We start from the raw sequence: 21,961 nt of genomic DNA, 5'->3' as shown, positions 1-21,961 counted from the left end.
AATCTTTAACATTTGTAAGGAATTACGTTTAGGTAAAGCACCGTGTCATAATTCATTAGTCTATGAACACTTTATATATGGAGATGATTGTTTGTATTATTGCTTAACAAGGTTATTTAATGCTTGTGTATTTCGGGAGTTTTCCCTGTGAGTTTGAAAAAAGGTATCATAAGTACGCTGTATAAGAGCAGCGATAAACCTAAAAATGATCCAAACAGTTATCGTCCGATATCTCTACTTCCTGTCACTGGAAATGTCTTTGAAAAAACTTCTTCTGAAGAGACTTGAGTCCACTAAATTGTTTGTCGTAAATCTGCTACAAAATGGCTTTCAGCCTCATGTTAGCAGCACGATTAACTCATTTTTGGTACATGAAGCGGTTACAAATGCAAATGAAATGAGCAAAGTAATAAGTTATTTACATGTTTTCTTGATGCCGCTAAAGCATTTGATTGTGTTTGGCACTACGGATAATATATGAAAATGTATGATTTTGGATTTGATATAAAAGTTATCAAAATTTTAGCTTCAATGTATTGTGATATGCAAAGTGCAGTTGTTTTTAAAGGTTTTTTTTCCCTAACACGTTCTCTATAGAACAAGGTACTAGGCAAGGTAGTATTTTATCACCCTGGCTGTATTACACTGTTTATCAATGATCTTTTGGAAGAATGAATTATTGTCAAAGGCTTCACTAATGCTAGAAAATGTTAACGTTACCTGTCCCACTCAGGCTGACGATATTGTACTTTTATCGTTTACTAAATGTAATCTAGATGTTTTGATGAATATATGTTATAGATATAGTTGTAAATTGAGGTTTACGTATAATGTTCCCAAAACATGCATTGTAGGTTTTAATGAATCAAAAACATGTTTTGCAAAATCCGCATGCAACTGGAGTTTGGGTTGTAAAACTGTGAATGAGTCTGAACATACGACACATGTTGGAATATTTCGAAATAAATATAAACTTGGTTGTCCTGATATTGAAAATGTACTTCACATTTAAAAGCTTTTGCTTCTCGTTTTTAAATGGAGACTTAATCGGGAATTCGGTAAACTCTCTCATAGTTTAAAGCTATTTCGCTCTATCACATTTCCGTGCAGTTTATTTGGCTCGGAGTTATGGTTTTCATGAAGTTCGAAAGATTGGTCGCGGCTTGAATTCAACATTTTTGTGCCAAAGTCATTCAGGGGTTTCCTTTAAGAGCTATATCGGACATGGCACTTGGTATGTTGGCCTTATTTCTTTGAAGGAAAAAATCAAACAGTCTAAACTTCATTTTTTGGTTCCTTATGTCGTCTGAGATCTTCAGCTTCTTTAAAACAACTATTTTTGTTAAGGTTATACCAGAAATACCTTGGTGTTTATAAAAGTACTAAAGGTGTCATTAATTGTGATGATTTTTGTCGATTTAAATGCTTGCATGGACCATTTCGTCCGTCGTCTCTTTGGTTTCTTTGGAAACACTTCTCTTCTTTCCAAGCTAATATTTGCAGTAGAGTAGCAAAACTGTTGTTGTTAAGCCCACGTTGTGAATTGTTATGCGCGAAATGTAATGTGATATCTCATGATACTTTAGCCCATTGCTTACATGAATGTAAACATCAAGATCTATTTGATGAATTCTTCACAGATATTGTCAACAATTATCCACTTGAGTTATACGATCATTTAGAAAGACACGAACTTATCTGTGTCCTATTAGGGTACATCCCTGATTATATAAAGGAACTACTACCGGATGATGGGTATTCTGTAAGATTTGCCTGCTTTTCTGTGAAAGCTGCTGAATTAACTTTTGAGTAAAAATGTGTACATTTTTACATTTACATCATTATGTCTTTGAGGATGTTAGATTGTATTAAATATTTTTTTCCTTATTGGTGAATCCTTTTCCCCTTTATTATATATTCCTCTCAATTTACTTATAATAATGTCCTGATTTAGGACGTCAAAGATGTGTTATTTATGTAATCGCTTCCATATTTCTTTTTGTAATTCTTTGTCTTAAAGTTTTGTATTAACACTTCATTTATGGAGGAATAAAGTCAAATAAGAACATTTCGCATTGGCGACATTTTCGCAATAAATTTATACTAAGAGCTAAACAATTCATAACTTCATAAAATATTACGCTCGGGGGTAATTATCGCGATCAAGCGACCCTCGCATAATTAACGGAAATTCCCCCCTCGCGAAAATTTACACTTTAACGTTATCCATAAATCCATAAGTAGCATATACATGTATAACTGTACCCAAATTGATACCAATACACGTATATTTCTCTTATATGACATTTGTTGTTTTGTATGCTTCACTTTTTTCTGTTTTGTTTTCAAAAAAGAGCATACTAACTTTATTTTGATGCTTTGTTTTTCTTATTACAGTGCTTATTTTTATTGTTAGAATGATTTATATCATGTCTCGAAATTTGTAGTTTTGTCACATGATGTGTACCCAAATTGATACCCAGCAAGAAAAAATGTATACAATTAAGGAAAATCAATTTATATAGATTTTTGTTATTTTACTTTATAAAGGGGACGTATTTGCGTTTATTATAACAAGTTATACTGAATACAGTTATACATTTTACTTTAAAAATTGTACAAGTGTTTTCACAACAGTACCTGTGCTAATTTGGTTCCCGTAACACCACATAATGACTTGTGTGATATTTCAATGATTTAAAATCAGTTTTCTGTGGCATTCACCTAAGCTTATATAGTTCCAATGTGGTGTATATGTCAAAGGACCACTATCAATTATTTTTAATGATTGTAAAAAAATTCAATGTAATAGTAACAGTTTTAGAAAAAATTAAGATGGAGAAATAACGCTATATAAAGAGCAATTTGAACGTGACTAAATAAAAAAATAATGTGTGGCAACTATATTTTTTCTATTTCTGTTTAGTGTTTATATCTTAAATTTCATAATTTAAGAATATTTTCTTTGAGGAGGCCTTACGCTTTGAAAAAAACATGATTATAGTACAAATAGTAATTGTCGCACAGCCACATTTCTAGGGATTAACACGTTTCAGACAGAGTTATCAATTTCAAAGTTATCTTTCAGAGAAAATAACAGAAATAGTTACATAAAACGAAGCGTAATTATCAATAAATGATGCATCTTTGGTATCACCACTGAGAAATGAGGTAAACTTTAACAACACAAATGTTGTAGGTATTTTTTCAATTAGGGTATCAATTTGGGTACAGTATCAATTTGGGTACAATGTATAACGGTGACATATCGATTAAATATTTCAATATTTGAACTAAATGAAAGATTATGTATTATCGAAAAGTAAAATATAAAATGGAATATAAAATGTTTTATCGTCGTGCCACCAACGAAAGAAATTCCCTTTATTGAGATTTATGTAGATGTGTTTCTGTAATCGGATTAATGAAAGTGGTAGTCTTGTTAGAAACACAAAATGTGAACCGAATGTTATTAGGTTATTATTAAAAATTATTGCTTTTTCTTTTCATCCGTAAATGGACTGTCGTTGAAAGAAAGTGGTCCTATTATATTGGCTCAGTTCATTTAGTTATAAACTTCAATAGGACAAACTCTCAGGATTAGCATTTCGTATTACAAGTTTAAAGTAAATAAATATTCAATTAAAAATCCAATAAAACTCACAAAAGGTTGACGTTAGACTGGTTAGAGGCGAATAAGTAAATCAAATACATTTCTTTACTCAACAACAGCCAGGCCTTAGGTCGTATAACATTACTGACGATGTACTTGTGTATTTTTACCTTTCTGATACACTAAAATTACACGCCTTGATGTCTTCAAAATTAATTTAATAATAAAAATGACACAAAGTTTGAAGAGTTTTTTCTAATCCCCCAAAACCGGCAATTTGTAAAAAAAATGGAAAATACAATATCATTATAAACTATCAACGATTCGTTTGGTTTGATTAGTTTAACAAGCAAGGTTAAACGTTATTAAGGACATGTCATATTTATAAGGGAAGGAGTAAAAAGATGAGAGTACCCAGGCGGAATATTCGACCAGCGATCAGTACCTGGTAACTGTCCAACATGAGAATCGAACTCGCAACCCAGAGGTGGAGGATTTGTGGTTATGTGTCGGGACACTCGAGGTCTAACAATGAGGAATGTCGGTGGCTAAATATTGTTATATTGTAGGTGATGCATCAAACTTACTTAAAAATCTATTAATAGACATCAAATAGCACATTTGAAAACCTTGCGAAATTTAATCTTGAAATAGATGAAATAGAAAATATATCCACAATGCCAAGAGTTTTAATTACTCTCTATATTTACAATGGGCAACAAATCGTCGAAATTTCTCTGATGATGTTCTCAATGAACAGACATATCAAATTCGAGTATCAAAATCCTTAAAACATTTAAGGCCTTTACATTGATTCCGAATAGTAATGAATTCAAAAGAAACTAAGTTAGCAACATTGTTTAAAGAAATAAAAAGAAGAAAAAAGAATACTTGAAAATATGTGATTGTTTGAAACAGTTCCCCACAGTAACCTGTCTCGTTATGTGTGGATCGTATTTCGTTCTGTAAACACTTGACCTGACTCATGTTCAATCGGATTTACAAATAACTTCTACAGACTCAGGACTTTTAATTCTGACGGGAATCTAAAACAGAAAGATGTTATTTGTCAGCGGGAGACCTGCTGTAGACACGGTAGACAATATATCCCACCTGACCCACTCCATGATGTGTACCCTTAAGGGTATTGTACACAGTCCGTGTGACGGTGCTATGGTGGCCAGATATGACTACTTAATCCGTCTGTGTCAACACGAGTACAAACGGTCTGTTGTAAATGTGTTATTGCGACCTGTACTTTTTATTATATTTCCATAGTGTTGAAATTGTTGTGGTGAACTATTTTAGCGATTTTGTAAACTTAAGAGTATATTTTCTATCTATTAGGCTAAAAAATATGTTTGTTTAGGATTACATTGGCAAAAAATAGGGTCGGTAGGTAAAAAAATAGAATCGGTCGGGTAACCCTAAACAGACCTATTAATTTAATTGTTTTTTTTTTTCCCTTATGAACTGTTATAAACGTGTCAGTGTAGTCTACTTGTATTACTTTTCTACTCGTGGTGAAAGTATTTTACGTTCAAGTGGTTATGTTTTGTGTGTAATTATTTTAGCGATTGTGAGAACTTATTCTTCATGACAAGTAGAGTTAGAATGTAATTGTTTTAATGAATTATTGTAAAGGGGTTCTAAACGCCCATATTTCGTATTACATTTCTCCCGTCTCAAAATTATTTTTACTATTAGGTTATTTTTGTTGAATCTTATTTCATCGAATATCATAACTTGATATTAAGAGTAGATATATATTCTATTTTCACCACCATGAATGATTGTATATTACGTTTCCTCTGTGTTCAAATAATTTGTACTACAATGTGTCAACAGGTTATGTTTTGTGGTAAATTAATTGAGCGATTCTGATATTCTCTGTTAAATATAGAGTAAGAATGAGTCATATCCTACTCGTTTTTAATGGATAATTGTAAAGGTGTTCTATATTACCTATACTTTATATTACCTTCTTCTCGTGTTGAAATTATTGTGGTGAATTATCAAATATCACCTTAAAATCCTGTCACTGGTTTATTCCTTCAAGGTGCATCCCCGGTTTGGACGACGCCGTCCACCGCGACCTCCATCTCGATCAGCGAGAATGAGGCTGTTTCTACCTCTGTCTATCAACTCACGGCTACTGATGCTGACGGGGACTCCATTACATACTCATTGTCGACTGGTTCGGGTTTCACTGTCATTGGTGACGTAGTCTACACCAATACAGCGTTTGATTACGAGACAACACAGTCATATGCATTACAGTTCAGGTGAGTAGGATGAACTGAACAGCGAGTAAACTTCGCAAATCTAAAACACCATGGAAACATTTTAAATTCCACAATTTTTTTTTTCAAATGTGCTGCATATAGCGGAATCGGTGTGTCGCGAAATTAAAACCCCGTCGACGAAACCGCGAAATATGCGTCCCGCGAATTTATAGTGGTACACAGTATGTCACGAATATCAACTTAAATAAGTTATACAATTAGTCGTATTAGAATTTCATCGAAATTCTTGAATTTCAATAAATCAACTGATTTGGGTTAAAAAAAGTGCGAAAAGCACAAGACGTCTTACCGTTGGTGAAAAATTATAAAATTCGGAAGATACCCATTTCATATCGTTATCATAAGTGATTAGCATTGGTTGTTTCCTTTTATGTAATTCATTTTTTAACACTTTACTCTGTTTTAGGACTTTAGAACTTTTATTTTCTTTTAGACCATTTCTATATTTGTTTCTTTCATATATAAGTCTTATTTTTTATTGGTTGTTCAAGGAAATGAACATGGAATCATAAAATTTATATAACGTTGTTGATATATGTAATTATTATTTTTGAGATATAATTAATGAAACTGTTACAGAAATTTCTTTATCTAAAAAGATGACTTTATTTTTCCAGTGCTACCGATGGCGTCAATACCGTAACTAGTCCTACCTTGACTGTGACGATAACAGACTACAACGACAACACACCTACATTTAGTCCCGCCATCTACTCCAACTCGATACCGGAGGGGTCGGCTTCAGGTACGTTAGTTATCAATAGTTCTGATTCTAATTACTTGATTAAAAACCTTTAATCTATTTTTCAGTAACAGTCAAACCTGTATGAAAGACAACATGAAATCCTTATTAGTTTAAACAGTATTTTATTCATCTTTTGATATTTGTACATACAAAACATGGAATATTTGTAGTTTGAAAATATGAACATTTGAAATCGTATATAAAGCGTGAGTCACCAATGATAATGGTTACTCAAACCTGAATTAAGATACCAGCTGTCATGTGTGATAATTTTATTGTCTTCCTTAGAAGGTAACAAAGGATGGGTTTGACTGAATATACAATTCTATTGCAGCCATTACATTGTTTGCCAAAACGAAGGAAAATTAACTGTGACCGCAGATATGGTTGTGTCCAATTTATTATATTATTAATATATAACTTTCGATTTCAGGAACCTCCATCGCGGCCTTGACCTGTACAGATGCCGATAGCGGTACCAATGGAAACTGTGGTCTCAGTATCCAGAGTGGCGACACCTCGGGGATGTTTACTATTTCTGGTACAATTTTACAGACAACCGGAACCGCCACTGACTACGAATCCTTGTCAGCACAGAATTACATCTATAGCCTCGTCGTTATAGCAACAGACACAGCTACAGCCGGCTCAGATCTAACCGGAACTGCCTATGTTTACGTCACCATTACGGGTATAAATGACAACACACCGTCGATATCGGGTACTACCCCTTCCTCTATCTCGGTATGTGTATTGATCTGTCACCAAAATTGTGCATACTTCCATTTATCCATAGTATTGCAACTCTTTTTTGTCTTAACCTAGAACAGAAAGGTCTATTAACTGTTACTATGTTAAAATCATTAAATTAAAATCTGTCATATATTCATAAATTCAGTCATAAATTGTCCTAACAGACAGACGAAAATGTATTTTCTACCACAATAAGCGGTGTTATTCAACTCTCAGGACATTGAATAAACACTGCACAGCTGTTGATTAACAATATGTTTATATCAGACGTGGTATAAACTCTGTACGCATTCTGATTGGCTGACACGGTGAACTTTGGCCGAACTACTTATTTCCCAGTGTCACGTCATCATTGCCAACGTCATCAATAATCAAATGACGTCATTCTATGTTGTGATCGCGGCTTGACGTCCAAAACTGCTGTTGGAAAGCGGTGTCAAAATACGTGACGTTTTCATACATGTTAAATTGACCTAAGTACAAATAATACATCTTGACGTACAAGAATTTTGTTTATGAGTTTCGTAGATTTAACGTGTATGAACGAACTTGATCTTGATGGTATTGGCTTGATGATTATCTGGCGGGAAATAGACGATGCCGTGTCGTGCCAATGTTTTTACATGTATACATGTAGTCCGACATTGGGTTTTATTTTCTGAGAGCAACAATGAAGATTTGAACTCAATAAGACGTTAAATGGGTATTATCTAACCCTAAAAGATGTTCCCAATGAGAAGAATTTGATATCGATGGATTTCTTATCAAACTTTTGAATACTTATTAGTGTCATTTTGCTGATGAAAATATTACACATGTACTACACCTTATTTGCGTATTTCGGTAAATACACGTTACCGTATCCCTGGCGTATTTCTATCGGCTAAAACAGGTCACACTTCTCGTGGTTGTTGAATATTCATTCAACACTCGTAAGTTATTTTTTTAAAGTTACGAAAGACACTCGCTAAAGCTCGTTTCTCTTGTAACTTTTAAAAACTAACTCACTCGTGTGGAATAAATTCAATATTCAACAACTACTCATTGTGTAACCTCTATATAAATGACGAGAGCCAAAATGTTACTTTATTTTTAGTATATGGATTTCAATGGACATTAACAAAAATATAACTGGGACTTCAACGACACAAGTCTGGTATTATGTGTGAATCAAACAGATGCTGTATTTGCCATTATCGCATAAAACATTTCATAATCCTCCATATCGACCTATATAATACAATTATTACTTCTCATTATTACTATTTTCCAAATAGTCTGGTTTACATTTAATTTTCTAACGCTTAAAAACGACAAGAAGCACATGTATTCAGTATAAATTATCTCATTCAACCTATACCATACTTACCAGGTGGTCGAGAACAGTGCGGTCGGTACTACTGTCGCTACTATTCAGGCGTCAGACGCTGATGATGGTGACGACGGCGTCCTCACATACAGTATTATAGGTAGGTACTAAGTGAATACGTAATTACGGCGTCCTCACATACAGCATCATAGGTAGGTACTAAGTGAATACGTAACTACGGCGTCCTCACATACAGCATCATAGGTATATAGGTACTAAGTGAATACGTAACTACGGCGTCCTCACATACAGCATCATAGGTAGGTACTAAGTGAATACGTAATTACGGCGTCCTCACATACAGCATCATAGGTAGATAGTAAGTAAATACGTAACTACGGCGTCCTCACATACAGCATCATAGGTATATAGGTACTAAATGAATACGTAACTACGGCGTCTTCACTTACAGCATCATAGGTAGGTACTGAGTGAATACGTAATTACGGCGTCCTCACATACAGCATCATAGGTAGGTACTAAGTGAATACGTAATTACGGCGTCCTCACATACAGCATCATAGGTAGGTACTAAGTGAATACGTAATTACGGCGTCCTCACATACAGCATCATTGGTAGGTACTAAGTGAATACGTAACTACGGCGTCCTTACATACAGCGTCATAGGTACATGTAGGTACTCAGTGAATACGTAACTACGGCGTCCTCACATACAGCATCATAGGTAGGTACTAAGTGAATACGTAATTACGGCGTCCTCACATACAGCATCATAGGTAGGTACTAAGTGAATACGTAATTACGGCGTCCTTACATACAGCATCATAGGTAGGTACAGTACTAAGTGAATACGTAATTACGGCGTCCTCACATACAGCATCATAGGTAGGTACTGAGTGAATACGTAATTACGGCGTCCTCACATACAGCATCATAGGTAGGTACTAAGTGAATACGTAACTACGGCGTCCTCACATACAGCATCATAGGTAGGTACTAAGTGAATACGTAACTACGGCGTCCTCACATACAGCATCATAGGTAGGTACTAAGTGAATACGTAACTACGGCGTCCTCACATACAGCATCATAGGTAGGTACTAAGTGAATACGTAACTACGGCGTCCTCACATACAGCATCATAGGTAGGTACTAAGTGAATACGTAACGGCGTCCTCACATACAGCATCATAGGTAGGTACTAAGTGAATACGTAATTACGGCGTCCTCACATAAGCATCATAGGTAGGTACTAAGTGAATACGTCATTACGGCGTCCTCACATACAGCATCATAGGTAGGTACTAAGTGAATACGTAACTACGGCGTCCTCACATACAGCATCATAGGTATATAGGTACTAAATGAATACGTAACTACGGCGTCCTTACATACAGCATCATAGGTAGGTACTAAGTGAATAGTACCTACGGCGTCCTTACATACAGCATCATAGGTAGGTACTAAGTGAATACGTAACTACGGCGTCCTCACATACAGCATCATAGGTAGGTACTGAGTGAATACATTGTTTGGGCGTTGTTACCGACGGTATAATGTATATATATATAGATAGTAGAACGTATTGTTATGTATGGTAAATTAATTTGAAATTAATGTTTTGAGTTTTTATCCCATTTTAAAGATATTAAGAATATTTTTATTGGAACATGTGAAGTATGTGGGTTTTTTCTTTGATAAATGAGACTTGAACATATATTACAAATAACCATATGTATTTACCAGGAGGTAATTCTGAGGCAAAGTTTGGCGTGGGAACGACAACAGGAGAGATATATCTAACACAGGCCCTCGACTACGAGACGACGACGTCGTACAGTCTCACTGTACAGGCGACCGACGGCGGTACACCTACCGACAGCGCCACGGCGGCCGTCACTGTTACCGTCACTGGCGTCAACGACAATACACCCGCATGTCCCTCCTCGACCTATACCTTCAGTTTGGCTGAGACAAGCGCGTCCGGGGTTAGTACCACCATAACAGCAATTTAATAGCCATACTTTCTGAATTAATTTATTCATACATTATTGCAATGTTTGATATTTTTCGTCACATACTTTTATCCTGTCACCCAACAGACCACCGTGACGACTCTAGCCTGTACTGACGCTGATGGAGACACGATAACCTACTCGATCTCCTCCGGTAACTCTGAAAGCTGCTTCAGCATTTCAACAGCCGATTTGGTTACTGCTTGTAGTAAGTAAAGCCACTAAAGTGTATATTTCTAAAATTTTCAATTTCTTCAAGTGTATTAAAAATCTTCTGTAATCGAATATTGCGGGATATAGAGTGAGTTATATAAAATTCTACATTGTATATGTTTTCGTTAGCTTTATGACTTTATGTCGATTAAGTGTAAACTATCAACCAAACACTTATTCTCGAATAAAACCCTTGATACTTCGCTTCATCTTTGCAATAAAACAAGACCTTAATGATATCTTACTATTTCAGCTCTGGATTACGACACCGGAAGTCAGTCATATACCCTTGGTATTGATGCCAGTGACGGGACCACCTCGTCATCAATAACTGTGTACATCAGCCTCACTGCCGAAAACGACAACACTCCGGCGTTTGCCTCCAACCCTACCGTCACTCTCGCGGAGAGTACAAGTATTGGAACAGCCGTCACAACCTACACTGCTGCCGATAGCGATGCTTCACCACATGATATGGTGTCGTACTCTATAACTGGAGGTAACACTGAGATAAGAAACTAAGCACTTTTTCTTTGATGTTGAATCATAATACCTTATTTTGCTTCATTCAGATACCATCAATATCAAGAAATGATACCAGATAAGACATACAGGTTATAGTACTTTTCTTTTAAAACGTAGATGATTAGAACAAAATAATGTCGGTGTTGCCTACAGTATTGTATTGATATTGCAAATTGAAAATAGATTCCTTTGCAAAATATGTCCTTAAATTGCAAATGAATTTAGTACAGCTTGTAAATGGGTATAAAATGTTATGTGTTAAAACAAATCTTGTTTTTGTACAAACATAATTATAAACCATTACTGTAGGACATTCATTACAAATATAAAATTTAATTATCCATTAAAGGCTAAACAAATTAGATACACCTGTATCACCGCAATTAATGTATTATTACTGTTGATGATATTGGTTTACTTACGATTTAGTAACCAACAGTGGGTCCACTGTATTTGCCATTGACTCGACGTCGGGAAGTATAACGTTATCCAGTTCGTTAGACTACGAGGCTACTACCAGCTACGTCATCACTGTAGAAGGCGTAGACGGAGGAGGCACAACGGTAAGGCATAGTCTGGGTCCCTCCCTTAGTTCTCCACTCTCCGCTAGGCTGCACACTGTGTAGCCTATCTAATTCAATTATCAGCACGATGGAAAGGTTACTATAGACGGAAGAATAACTGTATTGCCACAACCAGAATGTTTGTGGAGATGTAAACTTTTTATTCTGGATTTACCTACTTTTGTATGTTGACTATTTATCTTTCAGAATAACGGTTTCTATTGCTTTTTCTATACTTCTGTCTCCATCCAAATTTTGTTCATATATTGCAATGGCTTCACTAAATTTATAATTATTGCTAATTCAAACCAGATTCATTACAATTCCATATATTTATTGATATTATATATTTAAAGTACATGTATTTATATTATGTACAGGCGACAGGTTCTGTCACAGTTTCGGTGACCGATGTCAACGATAACTCACCAATATTCTCTCCATCGGCCTACACCGTGGAAATAGCGGAGAGCACATCGGCTTCAACTGTGGTAATATTGTTTTTTCTCAAATACTAAATCTCGAGCCTTTTGTTAAATCTTATCAATGGAACATCGTCATTTTTGTTAAAAAAATGTCTTTGCTTTCCAATATTTGTGTTTCATTGTCGATAGCTTTTAATTATGATTTCATTTATCGTATTAATTTTCAAAAACATTGTCCAATTATTTCAAATTATATAGTTTATCAACACAACTGTTTAAACCAAATTGATATTTATCAGTGTAATTAAACATTTTAGATCGCAACAATGACATGCGCAGACGCAGACACCGGAGATACGATCTCTTATGCTATAGCAAGCGGGAATTCTGGCAGCAAGTTTTCAATTTCTGGAACAGGAGTGATAAGTCTTGCTGCAAGTAAGATTATGTTTTTATTTATGTGATTTGAGACTTACATATTAAGCGCAGCCACTAAGTAGCATTCGAAATTAAATATCAGATTTGTGATAACCAATATCAACACACTTTGGAAAGATATTTCAGTAGTTTCCATTTAATATTTATTCCAGCTATCGACTACGACACGGAGACGACGTTTTACACACTGACAGTAGAAGCCGACGACACCACCAACACAGCCACCGCTACAGTTAAGATCACAGTGACTGGTACAAACGAGGGGACGCCAGCCTTCGCCTCCAACCCGACTGTTAACCTGGCGGAGAGTTCTAGTGTTAGTACCGCAGTAACGACGTACGCCGCCACAGATACGGACGCCTCTCCACACGACATCACCACCTACGCCATCACGACAGGTGCGAGGATATACATAATTGAAAATAACTTCTCAAGTATTCTGTCGTATTATTGGCTCGATATATGCCCATATCATTTATCGCTATAATACATGATACAGGTGTCCTCGGGTTTACTAAAATCGTTTTGTATCTTGACAAACTTGGGTAGTTTTGATTTATCCAATGACACTATATATTGTATTTATCGTTACAGTAACCAATGCTGGTAGTTCCTATTTTACCATTGATGCAACTACTGGCAGTATAACTTTGGCCAAAACTCTGGACTACGATACCACAACGAGTTACGAGATCACAGTGACGGCTACCGATGGAGGAGGACTTGTGGTAAGTATATTATACAATTAAAGTATGGGGTTGAGGGATACAGCATATTTTCCGAGGCGGAGGCGAGGAATATAGGCAAGTTCGAGGGACACCAGAAACACGATATATCACTCAATCCAATACTTTAACTGTTGTAATATACCGATACATATAAAAGCTATGATTAGACTAAAAAATGTATTTGTCTCATCCGCTATATCAATGTCGCGTACGGCTTGCTAATTTAAATGGCCATGGTCTTTAGAGATTGGAAAATCAGAATGCATTTTACATTATAATAGATCTACATAATTTTAGCTTCAAACATTTCAAATTATTCCGAGATTACAATTGTGATTTCATGTCCCTTTTGTTTTATTTCTATTCAACCCGTGGATTAAAATTTGATACTGCAGTGATTTCTCAATTTTCCAACATTTTCTACCACAAGGCAGACTACTGAAATTATATACACGTATTGTTAAATTCAGAGACGTTAACCACTTACAGGTAGCCTACATTACAACTATAAGTACATGTACATATAAAAAGTATTTTCCTCTGACTCTTATAAGATAAACATGACGACGTATTCGGTAACAGTTTCCGACCGATGCTAACGTCGTTTGAAATCTTCGACAGAGATGTCGTGATCGACAAATAGCTCCGACCAGTTTCCATGTCACCTGGCAACTGATGGTGTGATCGGAAACAAGTCCCGCCCATCTCGAATCTGATTGGTTCGACGGACATAGCGGAGTCCGGGTGTGGGCTAGCTTCCAGGGGTGTGTTAGTTCGAAAGACTAACACACAGCTAAGCAAGGTTTCGGGAAAAAGAAGGGAGCTAGTCATTTTAACCAAGTAACTTTTATATTTTGTTGTCGGACGGAGTTTGATTCAGAGAATACTGTAAAGTGACTGCCACATCATAGTTGATTATGATAACCCATAACAGTCCTACTTATCAAACCATTCAAATGAACGTGACACGTACTAAAAGTTGGATATTTTTCTGCAGGGCACTGGAACAGTGACTTTATCCGTAACAAACGTTAACGATAACACTCCGGCTTGTCCTTCATCTTCCTACACGTTTACACTGGCGGAAACATCGGCATCAGGTGTAAGTAGTATATAATCTCATTGTGAACAAGCTATATGTTTGATTTAATAACTATGTTGTTTATATATGTAACAACAAATAAAAACTGATATATTAAAGGGGTATTAATGTAGATATGGTTCTTTCCAGACCACTGTGACAACACTAGCTTGTACCGATGGTGACACGGGAGATACTTTAGCTTACACCATCACTTCCGGTAATGGTGACGGATGCTTTGCCCTAGCCAGTGCATCAGGGATCCTTACAACAGCATGCAGTAAGTTTTATGTGTTATTTAATCATTTATATAACTAACATATACAGATTTGGAAGTATTCGGTGAAAAAGAGGAAGATTGTTATGATATTTCTTATGAAATATTAAATTTAAATATCATAGTGTAAGATTTTTTATGGCAATAAATATCCCATTAATTTGATAAATATGGCACTTTTAAAAATGTATGAAATATTTTTATTATCAATGATCTTCATACAAAGGTATTATGTTTTATTGACGTATTGCAATCATCACATTGAAAATAAAGTGATGCGCGCAAATAATCAAAGAGGATTCCTTTCATTGATAAAGGCTCTTTTTAAGTTTTTGAAACAACTTGCGGTACAAAATACGTAATGAACTGTGCATTAGTCTACATATAAACATGTTACAGCCTTGGATTACGACACCGGAAGTCAGTCCTACAGTCTGGCGGTGGAGGTTAGTGATGGGTCTCTGTCCAGTACAGCTACCGTTGACGTCGTCTTGACGGCTGAAAACGACAACAATCCAACGTTCGCATCTAATCCTACCGTGAGTCTGGCGGAAAGTACGAGTATTGGAACAGCCGTCACGACGTACGCTGCCTCGGATAGTGATTTATCGCCCCACGACGTCGTATCCTATGCCATTTCAGCAGGTATATTATTAAACATTGTTTCATTCAACGAGAAATAGTAAAATTAACATCAACCATTAACATTTCTATTTCATTTATTTTATTGAAATGCTGAAAAATTGACTAAAATGTATGAAAACTACCAACAGCAAATGAAGCATTTAGGTTTTCACTATCTCTTTGTAATGCTAACATATAAGTCGAGTTTAATTTGGAAATAATAGTTATCCATTCGCGTCATACACTTTGTAAATAATTCGAAATAAACATTTATAAAAGTGATTACTCGATTTAAAATGTGAATCTCTACCTCTAGTAACCAACAGTGGAACCAGCGTATTCTCCATTGACTCGACGTCGGGCAGTATAACGTTGTCCAGTTCTTTAGACTACGAGACTACCACCGATTACGTCATCACTGTGGTGGCTACCGACGGCGGTGGAACAACGGTACAAGTGCTTTATGAACAGATTAATTGATTTGACATCCATTATTTGCATAAAGCGATTTCCAACTTACAACAGCAATAATTATGAAGTTGAATGGATTTACATCAAACATTTAGCAATAGACTTTAATGTTCTCAAAGTAATTGTGTTTATTTTTCATCGCAGGTTACGGGTTCAGTCACAGTATCAGTTACCGATGTCAACGACAACTCCCCAATATTCTCTCCATCAGCCTACACCGTGGAAATAGCGGAGAGCACATCGGCTTCAACTGTGGTAATATTGTTTTCCTCAAATACTAAATCCCGAGCCTTTTGTTAAATCTTATCAATGGAACATCGTCATTTTTAATAAAAGGTCTTTGTTTCCTAATATTTGTATTTCATAATAAATATTTGTTTTACCAATATTTGTATTTCATTGTTGATAGCTTTTAATTATGATTTCATTCATCGCATTAATTTTCAAAACAAATGTCCAACCATTTCAAATGACAACAAATTATATAGCTTATCAACAACTGTTTAAACCAAATTGATATTTATCAGTGTAATTAAACATTATATTGATTAATTTTAGATCGCAACAATGACATGCGCAGACGCAGACACCGGAGATACGATCTCTTATGCTATAGCAAGCGGGAATTCTGGCAGCAAGTTTTCAATTTCTGGAACAGGAGTGATAAGTCTTGCTGCAAGTAAGATTATGTTTTTATTTATGTGATTTGTGATTTTACATTATAAGCGCATGCAGCTTCCAAGAAGCATTCGCAAAAAAAATAATAAAAGATTTGTGATAACCAATATCAACAATTTTTCGAAAGATCTTTCAGTAGTTTCCATTTAATATATCCCAGCTATCGACTACGACACGGAGACGACGTTTTACACACTGACAGTAGAAGCCGACGACACCACCAACACGGCCACCGCTACAGTTAAGATCACAGTGACTGGTACAAACGAGGGGACGCCAGCCTTCGCCTCCAACCCGACTGTTTCCCTGGCGGAGAGTTCCAGTGTTAGTACCGCAGTAACGACGTACGCCGCCACAGATACGGACGCCTCTCCACACGACATCACCACCTACGCCATCACGACAGGTGCGAGGATATACATAATTGAAAATAACTTCTCAAGTATTCTGTCGTATTATTGGCTCAATATTTGCCCATATCATTTATCGCTATAATACATGATACAGATGTCCTCGGGTTTACTAAAAGCGTTTTGTATCTTGACAAACTTGGGTAATTTTGATTTATCCAATGACACTATATATTGTATTTATCGTTACAGTAACCAATTCTGGTAGTTCCTATTTTACCATTGATGCAACTACTGGCAGTATAACTTTGGCCAAAACTCTGGACTACGATACCACAACGATTTACGAGATCACAGTGACGGCTACCGATGGAGGAGGACTTGTGGTAAGTATATTATACAGTTAAAGTATGGGGTTGAGGGATACAGCATATTTCCCGAGGCGGAGGCGAGGGAAATAGGCAAGTTCGAGGGAAACCAGAAAAATGAATATATCACTCAACCAAATACTTTAACTGTTTGAATATACCGATACATACAAAAGCTATGATTAGACTAAAAATGTATTTGTCTCATCCGCTATATCAATGTCGCGTACGGCCTGCTAATTTAAATGGCCATGGTCTTTAGAGATTGGAAAATCAGAATGAATTTTTCATTATAATAGATCTACATAATTTTAGCTTCAAACATTTCAAATTATTCCGAGATTACAATTGTGATTTCATGTCCCTTTTGTTTTATTTCTATTCAACCCGTGGATTAAAATTTGATACTGCAGTGATTTCTCAATATTCCAACATTTTCTACCACAAGGCACACTACTGAAATTATATACACGTATTGTTAAATTCAGAGACGTTAACCACTTACAGGTAGCCTACATTACAACTGTAAGTACATGTATCTATAAAAAGTATTTTCCTCTGACTCTTTTAAGATAAACATGACGACGTATTCGGTAACAGTTTCCGACCGATGCTAACGTCGTTTGAAATCGTCAACAGAGATGTCGTGATCGGCAAATAGCTCCACCCAGTTTCCATGTCACCTGGCAACTGATGGTGTGATCGGAAACAAGTCCCGCCCATCTCGAATCTGATTGGTTCGACGGACATAGCGGAGTCCGGGTGTGGGCTAGCTTCCAGGGGTGTGTTAGTTCGAAAGACTAACACACAGCTGAGCAAGGTTTTGGGAAAAAGAAGGGAGCTAGTCATTTTAACCAAGTAACTTTTATATTTTGTTGTCGGACGGAGTTTGATTCAGGGAATACTGTAAAGTGACTGCCACATCATAGTTGATTATGATAACCCATAACAGTCCTACTTATCAAACCATTCAAATGAACGTGACACGTACTAAAAGTTGGATTTTTTTTTTTCTGCAGGGCACTGGAACAGTGACTTTATCCGTAACAAACGTCAACGATAACACTCCGGCTTGTCCTTCATCTTCCTACACGTTTACACTGGCGGAAACATCGGCATCAGGTGTAAGTAGTATATAATCTCATTGTGAACAAGCTATATGTTTGATTTAATAACTATGTTGTTTATATATGTAACAACAAATAAAAACTGATATATTAAAGAGGTATTAATGTAGATATGGTTCTTTCCAGACCACCGTGACAACACTAGCTTGTACCGATGGTGACACGGGAGATACTTTAGCTTACACCATCACTTCCGGTAATGGTGACGGATGCTTTGCCCTAGCCAGTGCATCAGGGATCCTTACAACAGCATGCAGTAAGTTTTATGTGTTATTTAATCATTTATATAACTAACATATACAGGTTTGGAAGTATTCGGTGAAAAAGAGGAAGATTGTTATGATATTTCTTATGAAATGTTAAATTTAAATATCATAGTGTAAGATTTTTTATGGCAATTAAAAGACATTCAGATTTGAAATAATAAATTTCTCATTAATTTGATAAATATGGCACTTTTAAAAATGTATGAAACATTTTTATTATCAATGATCTCCATACAAAGGTTTTATGTTTTATTGACGTATTGCAATTATCACATTGAAAATAAAGTGATGCGCGCAAATAATTCAAAGAGGATTCCTTTCATTGATAAAGGCTCTTTTTAAGTTTTTGAAACAACTTGCGGTACAAAATACGTAATGAACTGTGCATTAGTCTACATATAAACATGTTACAGCCTTGGATTACGACACCGGAAGTCAGTCCTACAGTCTGGCGGTGGAGGTTAGTGATGGGTCTCTGTCCAGTACAGCTACCGTCGACGTCGTCTTGACGGCTGAAAACGACAACAATCCAACGTTCGCGTCTAATCCTACCGTGAGTCTGGCGGAAAGTACGAGTATTGGAACAGCCGTCACGACGTACGCTGCCTCGGATAGTGATTTATCGCCCCACGACGTCGTATCCTATGCCATTTCAGCAGGTATATTATTAAACATTGTTTCATTCAACGAGAAATAGTAAAATTAACATCAACCATTAACATTTCTATTTCATTTATTTTATTGAAATGCTGAAAAATTGACTAAAATGTATGAAAACTACCAACAGCAAATGAAGCATTTAGGTTTTCACTATCTCTTTGTAATGCTAACATATAAGTCGAGTTTAATTTGGAAATAATAGTTATCCATTCGCGTCATACACTTTGTAAATAATTCGAAATAAACATTTATAAAAGTGATTACTCGATTTAAAATGTGAATCTCTACCTCTAGTAACCAACAGTGGAACCAGCGTATTCTCCATTGACTCGACGTCGGGCAGTATAACGTTGTCCAGTTCTTTAGACTACGAGACTACCACCGATTACGTCATCACTGTGGTGGCTACCGACGGCGGTGGAACAACGGTACAAGTGCTTTATGAACAGATTAATTGATTTGACATCCATTATTTGCATAAAGCGATTTCCAACTTACAACAGCAATAATTATGAAGTTGAATGGATTTACATCAAACATTTAGCAATAGGCTTTAATGTTCTCAAAGTAATTGTGTTTATTTTTCATCGCAGGTTACGGGTTCAGTCACAGTATCAGTTACCGATGTCAACGACAACTCCCCAATATTCTCTCCATCAGCCTACACCGTGGAAATAGCGGAGAGCACATCGGCTTCAACTGTGGTAATATTGTTTTCCTCAAATACTAAATCCCGAGCCTTTTGTTAAATCTTATCAATGGAACATCGTCATTTTTAATAAAAGGTCTTTGTTTCCTAATATTTGTATTTCATAATAAATCTTTGTTTTACCAATATTTGTATTTCATTGTTGATAGCTTTTAATTATGATTTCATTCATCGCATTAATTTTCAAAACAAATGTCCAACCATTTCAAATGACAACAAATTATATAGCTTATCAACAACTGTTTAAACCAAATTGATATTTATCAGTGTAATTAAACATTATATTGATTAATTTTAGATCGCAACAATGACATGCGCAGACGCAGACACCGGAGATACGATCTCTTATGCTATAGCAAGCGGGAATTCTGGCAGCAAATTTTCAATTTCTGGAACAGGAGTGATAAGTCTTGCTGCAAGTAAGATTCCTTTTTTTATTTCTATTTATGTGATTTTACATTATAAGCGCATGCAGCTTCCAAGAAGCATTCGCAAAAAAATAATATAAGATTTGTGATAACCAATATCAACAATTTTTCGAAAGATCTTTCAGTAGTTTCCATTTAATATATCCCAGCTATCGACTACGACACGGAGACGACGTTTTACACACTGACAGTAGAAGCCGACGACACCACCAACACGGCCACCGCTACAGTTAAGATCACAGTGACTGGTACAAACGAGGGGACGCCAGCCTTCGCCTCCAACCCGACTGTTTCCCTGGCGGAGAGTTCCAGTGTTAGTACCGCAGTAACGACGTACGCCGCCACAGATACGGACGCCTCTCCACACGACATCACCACCTACGCCATCACGACAGGTGCGAGGATATACATAATTGAAAATAACTTCTCAAGTATTCTGTCGTATTATTGGCTCAATATTTGCCCATATCATTTATCGCTATAATACATGATACAGATGTCCTCGGGTTTACTAAAAGCGTTTTGTATCTTGACAAACTTGGGTAATTTTGATTTATCCAATGACACTATATATTGTATTTATCGTTACAGTAACCAATTCTGGTAGTTCCTATTTTACCATTGATGCAACTACTGGCAGTATAACTTTGGCCAAAACTCTGGACTACGATACCACAACGATTTACGAGATCACAGTGACGGCTACCGATGGAGGAGGACTTGTGGTAAGTATATTATACAGTTAAAGTATGGGGTTGAGGGATACAGCATATTTCCCGAGGCGGAGGCGAGGGAAATAGGCAAGTTCGAGGGAAACCAGAAAAATGATATATCACTCAACCAAATACTTTAACTGTTTGAATATACCGATACATACAAAAGCTATGATTAGACTAAAAATGTATTTGTCTCATCCGCTATATCAATGTCGCGTACGGCCTGCTAATTTAAATGGCCATGGTCATTAGAGTTTGAAAAATCAAATGAATTTTTCATTATAATAGATGTACGTAATTTTAGCTTAAAACATTTCAAATTATTCCGAGATTACAATTGTGATTTCATGTCCCTTTTGTTTTATTTCTATTGAACCCGTGGATTAAAATTTGATACTGCAGTGATTTCTCAATATTCCAACATTTTCTACCACAAGGCACACTACTGAAATTATATACACGTATTGTTAAATTCAGAGACGTTAACCACTTACAGGTAGCCTACATTACAACTATAAGTACATGAACATATAAAAAGTATTTTCCTCTGA

The 21,961-nt window shown here is 36.0% G+C and overlaps 1 protein-coding gene across 1 annotated transcript in view; it reads left to right on the top strand.

The window, feature by feature from the left end:
- The window catches only part of LOC138305064 (cadherin-23-like), a 61,255-nt gene that overhangs the window by 14,235 nt on the left and 25,059 nt on the right, over positions 1-21,961 (top strand). Inside the window, exons 2-29 of the mRNA XM_069245468.1 lie at positions 5,673-5,898; positions 6,537-6,664; positions 7,098-7,408; positions 8,790-8,886; positions 10,495-10,736; positions 10,851-10,971; positions 11,230-11,475; positions 11,931-12,064; positions 12,445-12,555; positions 12,807-12,927; positions 13,080-13,325; positions 13,522-13,655; positions 14,653-14,757; positions 14,887-15,016; positions 15,413-15,658; positions 15,954-16,087; positions 16,253-16,363; positions 16,667-16,787; positions 16,947-17,192; positions 17,389-17,522; positions 18,524-18,628; positions 18,758-18,887; positions 19,311-19,556; positions 19,852-19,985; positions 20,151-20,261; positions 20,565-20,685; positions 20,844-21,089; positions 21,286-21,419. Coding sequence (XP_069101569.1) covers positions 5,673-5,898; positions 6,537-6,664; positions 7,098-7,408; positions 8,790-8,886; positions 10,495-10,736; positions 10,851-10,971; positions 11,230-11,475; positions 11,931-12,064; positions 12,445-12,555; positions 12,807-12,927; positions 13,080-13,325; positions 13,522-13,655; positions 14,653-14,757; positions 14,887-15,016; positions 15,413-15,658; positions 15,954-16,087; positions 16,253-16,363; positions 16,667-16,787; positions 16,947-17,192; positions 17,389-17,522; positions 18,524-18,628; positions 18,758-18,887; positions 19,311-19,556; positions 19,852-19,985; positions 20,151-20,261; positions 20,565-20,685; positions 20,844-21,089; positions 21,286-21,419 — 4,571 coding nt within the window. The remainder of the gene's footprint in view (positions 1-5,672; positions 5,899-6,536; positions 6,665-7,097; positions 7,409-8,789; positions 8,887-10,494; positions 10,737-10,850; positions 10,972-11,229; positions 11,476-11,930; positions 12,065-12,444; positions 12,556-12,806; positions 12,928-13,079; positions 13,326-13,521; positions 13,656-14,652; positions 14,758-14,886; positions 15,017-15,412; positions 15,659-15,953; positions 16,088-16,252; positions 16,364-16,666; positions 16,788-16,946; positions 17,193-17,388; positions 17,523-18,523; positions 18,629-18,757; positions 18,888-19,310; positions 19,557-19,851; positions 19,986-20,150; positions 20,262-20,564; positions 20,686-20,843; positions 21,090-21,285; positions 21,420-21,961) is intronic.

This window comes from Argopecten irradians, chromosome 12, assembly GCF_041381155.1.
Source record: "Argopecten irradians isolate NY chromosome 12, Ai_NY, whole genome shotgun sequence".
In the NCBI taxonomy this organism is placed as follows: domain Eukaryota; kingdom Metazoa; phylum Mollusca; class Bivalvia; order Pectinida; family Pectinidae; genus Argopecten; species Argopecten irradians.
This window is presented reverse-complemented; position numbering and strand designations above follow the sequence as displayed.